This window comes from Mizuhopecten yessoensis, unplaced genomic scaffold, assembly GCF_002113885.1.
Source record: "Mizuhopecten yessoensis strain PY_sf001 unplaced genomic scaffold, ASM211388v2 scaffold4535, whole genome shotgun sequence".
NCBI lineage: Eukaryota > Metazoa > Mollusca > Bivalvia > Pectinida > Pectinidae > Mizuhopecten > Mizuhopecten yessoensis.
Genome location: NW_018405595.1, coordinates 1,209,549 through 1,220,882, shown reverse-complemented (window position 1 = coordinate 1,220,882; position 11,334 = coordinate 1,209,549). Strand labels below are relative to the sequence as shown.

Genomic DNA, 11,334 nt, shown 5'->3' with positions numbered 1-11,334 from the left:
GGGGTGGTGAATCCAGCGATGCGGTATAACCTTGGGACCCGCTCATTAGAAAATACAGTAAAGGTTATACAAGTACAGCACGACAATTCTCCTCACACCTTGATATTGATCATTGAAAGTAAAACAAAACAAATCCATAGAAGTCCTCTTTTTTTAACTAGATGTCTGCAAACCTTCAGCTCACCAATTATCTTCTGATATAGCCATTGAGACAGTTACAAGTAGCTTGACCTTTTAGATACAATGCATTTGGTTCAAATATATATACATGTACACGATTACTCCCAAAGGAAGTAACATCCAGCAAGAATACGAACGAGGCAGTGTGTCTGCGGCCAGAGGCGCACATACATGTACAAAAACGTGTTCTTTTTTACATCAGAGAAATTATCAAATCGAAATCGTTATCCATCTTACCGGAAGTGAAATATCACTAAATAGACCAGGGGCCATGTTCATGAAACCGTTCTCATGCTCAAACTGAGATTCCGTACTCAAACCCAGTTTCTTCTTCCAGTGATTAAATAAAAAAATATTCCTATTTTGTCAAGACTTATATCCTAATATCAATGTCAGTTCTAGACTTGACTATTTGTACGTGTCATAAACGAGTTACAAGTATATTAGCTTGACCACAGCCTAAGCCTTAGCATGAAAACGGTTTCATGAATACGGACCCGGCATTCGTGTAATTAAAAGATACTGAAGTTTGCAAACACCAATTCCGTCTTTGCGTATTGCAGAGTTATCTTCTCTTGGGAGCAGGTATTGATTGTTACGTCACTTGTTTGTGAGAATAACGTCATCAATTTTTGAGAAAACGACGTTATTTTCTCACACAGACCAATGACGTAACAATCAATACCTGCTCCCAAGAGAAGATAACTCTGCAATACGCAAAGACGGAATAGATCGCATTGATTTCTTTAACCTTGTTCTTATTTAACTTTGGTTATTCCTTCACCTATGGCATACTTGTTTGGTGCGGTAAGCTCGACGATGACGTTACAGCGTAATGTTGTGTATTGTGCAAGATTCTACTGGTGTTTTATTTTTATCAGAAATTATTAAAGATTTATCAACTATGAGCTAAAAAATGTTGTCCGTCTTTCTAAATTCAACTATTAGGAACACACATTATTATTTTGGGGTTATACGGCATTTTTTCCTGCATAAACCACTTGATGAAACATTGTTCAATACGAATAAAGAAGTTGTGCAATGTTTATGAATTTCATGTATAGTGCACAACTTTTTTAAGTCTATGCTTTAAGAAGCTGACGCGAAATTCATTATCATAAACTTGATATGGACATACTGTATGTGATATATTTCTTTGCAAATCCTGTTTGTGCTTCACAACCAAATCACAGACCACCTGCAGTTTGATCAGTTTCAGACTGTGTGCATACATCACGTTTTCGAAACTAATGTCAGACTTGCGTGCTCCATCGCTTACAATCTAGTTAGTATTCAATTCTTATATACATTATGTGATACATGAACTTATTGATTTATATTTGAAAGCCAATGCAGTGTCTTTTTCAGACATAAACCCTATAACTCATATCCGTTATACCATGGCGCATGTTTTTTTTGTTTTGTTTTTTTTGTTTTTTTAATTAGATGCTCCTCCCAACTATGCCTGAAGCATTTGTTAAATCCATAACCCACAATTATGGACTTTTGTCATGGTTCTCCATTACACATTTAAGTGAATTTAAATTCTTTCATCGATACGGGGACTCCTGGGAATCAAAGCTTTACATAAGGGTTGAAAAGGTCAAGAAATTATGGCCGACAGAAGCTGACAAAACGTTGCTTCCATAAATTAATCATTACTTTTATAAAAAAAAAAAATATTGATTTAAAAATGTTCTCACGTTGATATTTTTTGTTTATTTGGCTCTTAGACCTTATAAGATACCAATTTTCCATTACATGGTAAAATATGAGGATGCATACGTCTACCATATCAAAAGATATGCTAATTTAGTATTCATATCTTGCTTCACGTAATGTGTGTATGTGTCGTAGAGACGGGCATGTCCAGCAACATACAGAAGCTGAGAACTATAGCCTTGTAGATTGGAAACAGGTCCGTCTCTTCTGTGCTATGTATAATAGATTACAGATCTCTAGCGAGGTGTCAACAGTCGGTCTGAAACAAGAGCACCCGAGACTCTGATCAATATACAGTATCGCACTCACTTGAACCCATTTTAATACTAAGAACGACGATTACACGGCGTGCTCTGTTAGTTGAGCCGAGAAAAACATGTACGAAATTATCGGAGAAGACACGTGTTCATTTGTCATCCCAGAGAAGGAGGATTCCCGGGGGAGGGAACTGTGATGTTGACGTGCGAGTTGTTTTGGAGACTATGTGTAAGAGTGATCACGTGTCCAATCTATCTGCCATAACATGATTAGTTTTAAAACTCTTGGTATGTTTTAGAGATGCTCCCGGCAAATACCTATTGTCATCTACACATATTATTTCCGAGAGGGATATTTTCTATGTAATCTTTTTGTTTATTCTGATGTCCTAAGTGGAAATATTTACGAATATAATCTCCGTTATTGATATTTCGAAAACTAAAATCAGGACCAATGAAACGCTTGAAGCAGTTGTTTTATGTAAATATCCAGGTATCATTGATTGAGGAAAGTATATAATCAAATGGAGTTTCTACAATAAGTGAGAGCTGTTTATCAGTGTTATCTTACTCGTGTTTCATTTTAAAATCTTAAAATGGAACGAGCTTTATTCTTCGACAATTTCATGACATTTTCAAGTGATCGACATCGTTATTTTGCAAAAACGACGAATCAGGCAGCTTAATGAAACCCGTTTTCACATGTCACCAAGTCGTTGATATATTTTCCATAAGTTCTTAATTTTCTCGACGCAAGTTAAAATAACTACACTCTGTAACGAACATAAAGACTACAATTACTCAGAGAATATACACATTACACATACAAGTATAGGTTACAAGAAAGGGAGGTAACTCGTAGATTACACTAGTTACATATATAGAGACACATAGGTAGACTCTCACTATCATGAAGTTGGTTGGCCCATTATTTCCCCGCACCTGCACGGGTTTTTCCTTCTTGGTAGATAATTTCAAATAATTCTTTAAATTTTCGAAACATTCCATTTTAAAAAGTCTTGAGGAAAGTCGGGTAACTTCGGTCACTCATATATTCCTCTCGTTCTGGAAGGTCACGTGACTGTTTTTGATCCCATATCACGTAAACGTCTCAAAATTCACAAAATTCAACATTTTTGGTGTTCCCCTTTTAATTTACAGCTTAAAACAAAGGTAATGAGTCTAAATCACGATTCGGGCAAATTCGATCACAGCATGCCATCGGGTTATTTCGATCACTCATGTCGCAGTTACCCGACTTTCGATTCATTGATTTGTCGCGAAAATATATCTATCATGAACAAGATCATTAGCTGAATATTTAATTTTTAGTTGATCCCCTTTTGGACGTATTTGATATCTGGTGTCCGTAATTTATCTGGACACATCATCTGTTGGTCAACTCTTTATGTCAACTCTAACCATCAATCATGTTCATTAAGCTGTTCCTACGTGTAAAAATTTAGGCCTTCGCTCCCAATAGACCCGCCGTTAGACAAGATAATGAATCATTTTTTCAAACGATCGTCCTTACTCGTTATCTTCTGTGAACATCATTTCACATTCCTTCTCGCGCCATCATTGTTTTCACACTTGTACAGTGTAATTAATTACTGTCTGAACGCAATCACTCTGATCGCGGAAGAGAAGACTTTTATTTTGTTTAGTCACGAAATTTTCATAAATTTTAGTGTCACAAACTGTATATTGTTAATTTCCTGATTGAGAATGGCATCCGGCAAAAAAACAAAAGGAAACGTTTCACGGTTTTCAAAATCATATTTCTTAACATAAGTTTGCAAAAACAATGAAAACATTTAGGAAAAGGCAACAAAGCAATAGCTGGCAAAAAGTATTCAATTTTAAGTTGTGAATTTGTCAGATATTTTGGGGAAAAGCAAAACCCGAAAGTGGAAAGAGAAAAAGAATAAAATTCATGAGTTGAATTTTGAAATGTCCATTGAACATTCTGAGATAAAAAATAATAAAGATATATACATCCAAAATCCTCTTTTTTCGGAGATGAAAATGATAATTTAAGGTATCAACCATCAAAGTTTATCAAATGTTTCGCTATCAAACCAAAAAATACATCAGCTAATTAAAAATGTTAAGCTTAATATAAGTGTTACTGAAAAGATCGTATTCTGACGAACTAAATACCGTGACTCAGCATTACTTGTGCATCATCACCTCCTGTGTGGTTAACAATAATGGTGTCCATGGTGGGATCAAGGGAACACTTCCGCAAACTGCAATGTGGCAATCAGATACATTAATTCTTTTTTTTTCGCGGTATTTTTCAAATTTTTGATTGCCTAAATGAACACTGGCTATTGAACATATATTCTTAATTTTTGTGCGGTATTATTAAAAAAAATCATCGGCATTTTGTACTAAAGGCATATTTCAACATTTGTATATTTATTCAAATTTCAAGGAATGTTCCCAACATCCGAATAACAAGATTCCGTTGTATCTATAACTTGATTATTAAAAGACAAAATATATAGTAAAATTGCATAAACTTGTCTGACAAAAATATTTTCTGTTGATATGGTATGTAAAGATAAAAGTTAAACTGCATACAATGTAACATTGTCTAACCGCAGCAGTTTCTGCTATTTTTACAAAATTGTATTTTTAAACCTTTCGAGTTAGCAAAGAACACGAAAAATGTAATCCGGTATATATTACCACTTAATTTGCTCTTGAAGAAAATAAAACGCGTACAGTTCCTGTAAAGGATGTCGTGGAAACTGTCACGAAAACAAACAGGAAGTCGTGTTAGATTATATAACGTCATCAGTTACAGCAGCAACGCAATCAATCGATTTAATTTGAAGATAATTTAAAAATAAAAATGGTTAGGGTAAATGTACGAAGGCTAAACTCAATTTCTTCTTATTGCTGGTCAATCACTTGGTACACATATCAATTATGCTAAAGTAAATTCTTTGTAATTATGTTTCCCTGCGTTGTTAAGGAAAGTCTTAATGAAGGAAATCCGATTATACAACTGTTAACATGGAACTTGGAATGATGGTCTACCAGACGACAATGTGTATTGGAAGTTATTTCTTGAAATATGTCACCTTTGTTCCGTTTTAACAGTTTTGTGGTCAATAAAATCCCACGATACACGAGCGTGACATTCAGAGTTGTCAAGGCAACGTTTATTTTACTAGAGAAATAAAACCTCGTTCCTGGTCTTAACTAATCTAGACACCTGGGACCGATCGTAAGGATTTTGGTCACCGGCAATTCAGCAGACTACGGAACGAGGTTTCGCTATACTGTTTGCTTTCACTAGCGAAGATTTTCCCTGGAGAATTTGGTTTACCATCAGTTCAAGGTTATCATCACAACATATGGTACGTTTTTATTGATGCAGTAGACTGACTACCAGCCCCCAAGTTTTCATGAAGAAAATCCTGGCTGCATTTTACTACTAGCTTATCTCCCCCTAGTTTGAGAACTTAGGATCAGTCATCCAAGTGATCAAAAATAATAGAGTTTATTTTTTGCATGGACCCCTGATGATCCAATATTTTAGAGACGGGGCCAGTCTATTGATGCAGAAGCAATTATATGTACAGGTTAATAGAATCAGATTCGAAGATAGGACAATCGAACATATCAAATGGTATAAATGCAGTCACTGATTTCTATGTTCCGAATGGGAAATAAATAGGTTATAAAATGTATGCACACGCCTTGTTTAACAGAATAAGGTTAAAACCGGCAGATATCACCGTTATAATACACACTCGTTGCGCATTTCTTTTGTAGTTGCCATTTCGTCGAAATATTTTGATAGCCAGCAGCAGTTTTTCACAGCTGAAAGAAAACTGGCTTTCCCCAGCAAAACGAACTTTACTTTTTCCAAAATTAAATCAAAATGAGGCTAACCTTCCCAATTCAAATAAAATGGCGCTATATTTTTCTAATTTATGTAGAAATAGACTGTTGAGAAAAAAGAAAAAGCACTAACCAGTATGATGCTTGATGTGTGTGTTTTCCGAAATATGTAAAGTTGGACAGGGATGTAGAACAAATATCGTGACCAGGGGTAATAAATCATACTAAGTAGTTCGTCTGCACCGGAAGTCGAGGACGCTCCCGGAAACGTTCATTGGTTACTATTACGCTGTAAAGATAAGGTGATGCGGCTGTACGACGCGTACGGTGACAGTATTTCTACATGTTCTAGAAAAGGTCAAGAGATTGTTTTAAGAAATTTGACTCAAAATGTCGTAAATTCTTATGTAAATGTAGAAACATTTGAGGTTGGCCTTTTTTAAATCAGATTATTAAATTAAGTAGTGCATCCCGGCCTGGAATTCCCAATTGAGGTAGTTACTTCCTCGATGATTTGAGTGTGAAACATCCTTTTTATCATTGAATTAATTAAAGAATTTTCCTTAAGAACGAATATATAGTCGATAAAACACATGGCCACCCGAATTACTCTTTGAACTAGATACAGTATCTAGAACATTTTAAGCCCAACGCTCTAATATGGCGTATCAAACGTTGCAATATTCAATAATTTCATTCCGTATACCCTTTTTTGGATGAAATATGTTTAAACTTTTGAATAACCAATGGTCCTTGGGTGTTCAGGTGGCGCAGTGGATAAAACAGTCGCCTTTCACCAAGGTGACTGGGGCTCGATTCCTCGATTCCTGGGTTTTCTTAGGGTTCTCCAGTTTCCTTCCACATTAAGACACCCAAACCCCACGCGATAACACCCGGGCCCACAAGAGTGATAAATGTAATTTAAATAACTTGTAGCATAATTGTTGTGAAAATGAATAAAGTTTACCACGGTAACATTTTGTCCTTGGGTGATGATACTTGGCCATGCTATGGGTGTGGAGAAAAGGGACAGCTGTCCTACAATTGTCCGAAAACCAAAACAAATGGGGGAGAGGAAGGTCGTCAGTGTCAGGAAAACTTTTAACGGCTGGGCTTGGGCCCAAAAGTACAGCCCCAGAATCTGATACTTTTCATAAAGATGGGCCGGTAGTTACGTTAAATGCAGTACAACCTAGTTTATATTTAGATTCCTCGGTATGCATTGTTACCTCAAGATATCTTATAGATTCAGGTTCAACAGTCACCCTAGTTACCACAGATGTGTATGATCAAATGCCAGCACAGAATAGGCCCCAGTTGCAGAGGTGCAATTTAAGGTTAACAACTGCATCTGGTAACAATTTGAAGGTGTACGGGAAGTGCATTTGTGATTTTAGGATTGGAGATCCAGATTTTGCACAGGAAGTGGTGGTGGCTAAGTTGGAGGGACTAAGAGGAATCATAGGTGTTGATTTTCTTACAAAGCATCAAGGGGAGATAAGCTTTGGAGAAAAAGTCCTCAGGTTAGGCAAATATAGGTGTGATTTGCAACCTGTAGTGGCCACCGCCAGTACTTGTGCTAGGATACGGGTCAGTGAACCAATCTCCATTCCTGAAAACACGGAATGTTATTTTCCTGGTTACATAGATGGCAATATATCGGGTGAGGAGGGAATAGTGGAACCTGTTGAGAAGTTTAGTAGTGAAGGGTTGTTACTGGCAAGGATGTTGGTTCGACCGAGGAAAGGTAAACAAATAACCTTGTCGGTCCTTAACCTTTCATCGCGACCTGTCAAGTTACAGGAGAACACCCACATAGCTACAGTGGAAAGTGTAGAACATGTATACCAGGTTGATGAAGCAGAGATAGAGAGTAATGAATTAGAACCATTATCAGAGGGGTTATCAGTTCAGTTGAGGGAGAATGAAAAAACAGAAGTGAGACAGTTACTTGTGGAATATCAGGATATTTTTGCAGGACCTGATGGGAAGTTGGGCCGTACAGACTTGGGAGAACACCATATAGATACAGGTCAGGCAGAGCCAATAAAAATACCAGCGCGTCGAAAAAAGTGCTTGAGGATGAGCTTGATAAAATGTTGGAAAGTAGGTTGATTGAACCCAGCAATAGACCTTGGTCTGCTCCAGTTGTTTTGGTGACCAAGAAATGTGGGGCTATTCGTTTTTGTGTAGACTACCGTCAACTTAATGCGGTGACCAAAAAGGACGCTTATCCTCTGCCACTTATTGATGACACACTAGATATGTTACATGGGGCGAAGTGGTTTTCAACCCTAGATCTGGCTAGCGGGTACTGGCAAGTTGGAATGAGTGAAGATGACAAGGCTAAAACAGCATTTTCTACACATAAGGGTCTCTACCAGTTTACTGTTATGCCCTTTGGCTTAACAAATGCACCCGCAACATTCTCAAGGGTTATGTCCATCGTCTTTAAAGGAGGGATTGTCTGGTCTAAATGTCTCTGTTACTTGGATGATGTAATAGTGTTCGGAAAAAATTTCAATCAGGCATTAAAGAATCTTAGGACTGTTTTCAGTGCTTACGTGAGGCTGGGTTAAAATTAAAACCTAAGAAGTGTCAACTATTTCAGACCCAAGTTTCGTACTTAGGACATGTTGTATCGGAAGCTGGGATTAGCTGTGATCCTGCTAAGGTCAAGGCTGTGCTGGATTGGCATTCACCAACCAATGTTTCGGAAATTAAAAGTTGTTTAGGCATGGCAGGGTATTACAGACGTTTTATTCCCAATTTTTCTATAGTGACTGCGCCTTTGATAAAGTTGACAAGAAAAAACAAAACTTTTAAGTGGTCAAAATGCTGCGAGCAGTCTTTTAATGAGCTGAAAGATTTACTCACATGCAGCCCAATCCTTAGTTATCCAGACTTAAACAACCCATTTATTATTGATACTGATGCAAGCAACTCTGGTATGGGAGCTGGGCTATCCCAGGTACAGGATGGGGAAGAACACATTATAGCGTACGCTAGTAAAACATTAAACAAAGCTCAACAGAATTACTGTACAACCCACAGAGAACTCTTTTTTACGGCATTTCAAACTTTTTTTATTAGGCCAGAAATTTACTGTCAGGACAGATCATGCTTTCTTGATTTGGTTCAAATTTTTTAGTGATCCTGCGGGAATGTTGGCAAGATGGTTAAGCATTGTTGAAATGTACACCGTCCAGGGGAACTGTATGGTAATGCAGATGGGTTGTCCAGAGTCCCTACCAGACCATGTAAAAGGCCGGATTGTCAAGATTGTAAACAGGAAATGGGGGGTCCTGAGTCTGAGTTTGGTTTGGAATACACACATGAAGATGAATCGACGTCTGTTGGGGTGAATCCACTCTGTGACTCATCTTCAGATGATTCATTTAGTAACAGGGTAGAATCCTGGGGGGAGGAGAAAATCAAGTCATTACAGGGTTAAGATGAGCATGTATCCAAAGGGCCGGTTTCCAAAACGGCCCCTTCTCTGATTCAAATTTCCTGTTGGTGGTGCATTGCCCATGCCGTTCTGGTCACAAATCTATAAAGTATAAAGATTTAGGTCACTTGGTTTGTTTTTTATGGCTCCTCAAATTTGTACCTTTCAGAAGCTGTCTAAGTGTTGATAAAATGTGCATGTTATGTAAAATATTAATGAAAATCTAATCAAATGATGGTCACCGTAAAGAATACATTCATGGCATGATTGTGACAAAAAATCATGTTTCCATCGCGCCATTTGGCTGTTTTATGGAAGAAACAATCTCAAAAATGCCATTTTCGATGATAACATTTTAGACACAAAAACTGTGTTTTTTAGAGAATACACCCTTTTATGGGCGTTGGATGCAAACCAATTTTTATCCTATTAAACAGTACGTAATATGCTATTGATGAGAGGAAAAATCATCAAAATGTAAGTGGTGGAACATTTTCAAATGTTGGGTTGAATTAGCCTATGGTTGAATTGCCGATTTTCGACTTTCTTTAGATAATTAACAAAAAAACGAGAGTATTTGCTCGGTATGTTGAGAATATGTACACAGATATGAAAAAAAGTGAGAGAAACACTTTTTCATAAAAAAAATCCAAGATGGCTACTTCACAAGTCCCCGTGGTTGAAGACATTGGCTGACAAATAGACAGAACAACAAACAAAACGTGTTCCTTATGATTTTGGTTGGTTTTCGCATTTACGGGAGTGTTCATAGCTACGGGCGATTGTATAATACCTATATTTATAAGTTTGGTTAGTCACATGGTAACGGGGATCTTTCATATCGAGCCCCAAACATACTTTCGACATATGCACTCCGTTGCCGCATGGAAAACTATTTCAAGTTTTGTCGGAATTTCTTTACCTGTGGTTGTAATGGTCGAGGGTTTTCCAGCGTCCTGTAATACCCAAGGTAGTACAAGATACTGGAGATGTGCGCACACATTCCCATCGTTCTCTCTCCAACTGGGCACTGGCAGTAGTAGTCCTTTATTGGGGCCTCAACATCGGGTGAAACGGTGAACCGTATCCAAACGTTATATTTCGTTTGGCTTTTGTGTCGAGAATGTATTTGACATCGGAGAAGGTCTGGGGAGTGCTGGTAAAGCCACACCTCATAGTCTCCGTCATCACTTAAATGTTCGGCGATGTAACCAGGAGCCAGAGATATCTGATACGTTCCACACGTAATGGTTCTCAAGTAATCAAGATCGAGACGGGGAAACAGTACGGAAGATGCATCCATCTTGACAAACTCGGACCTTGCCCGTCTAGATAGATCCGGATCTGTCTTGACTCTCTGAGCTAAACCATTCGGTGTTGTCAAACGGTCCTTCATACGTTCAGCCATTAGCCTATCTTTGGCATCTCTCTCTGGAGATCTCTGGTAGATCGGTCCTCTAATACCATTCAGACAGGCTGTGACGGTTCGAAGCAAAGCCTCGATGACATTGATAAAGCTGTTAGACACCAATTGCGTTCGGAAGAACGTCCAGTGTTTCAGACGACCATGATAGGATTCCACAATCCACCTCGATTTGGTGATAGTTCTGTCAAGATTTGCTTGGACGTCAGAATGTTGACTTTGACCGGGTTTCAGGTATGACGGCATGCTAGCATTGAGGCCAGAGGCTTCGAGAACTGGTAGGACATCTCTAAAACCTCGGTCAACGACAACGTTGTCGTCTGGTTGTAGCCAAGTAACTAGCTTGTCCATGACTTTTTTTGTAATTGTAGCATCATTTTCGCTGCCAGTGAATGGTCCTACTGTGTCCAGAATGTAGCCATCTGGTAAGGCGATGCTCA

At 38.0% G+C, this 11,334-nt stretch overlaps 1 protein-coding gene across 1 annotated transcript; it reads left to right on the top strand.

Moving 5' to 3' along the window:
• The first annotated feature begins 7,313 nt into the window (after window positions 1-7,313).
• On the top strand, window positions 7,314-8,135 carry LOC110449211. The gene has a single exon (XM_021495915.1). The coding sequence runs from the start codon at window positions 7,314-7,316 to the stop codon at window positions 8,133-8,135; it is 822 nt and encodes a 273-aa protein (XP_021351590.1).
• Window positions 8,136-11,334: the final 3,199 nt, after the last annotated feature.

Excerpts from the sequence above, each read along its gene's own strand:
- LOC110449211 (XM_021495915.1), top strand. The coding sequence starts at position 7,314 with ATGCCAGCACAGAATAGGCCCCAGTTGCAGAGGTGCAATTTAAGGTTA.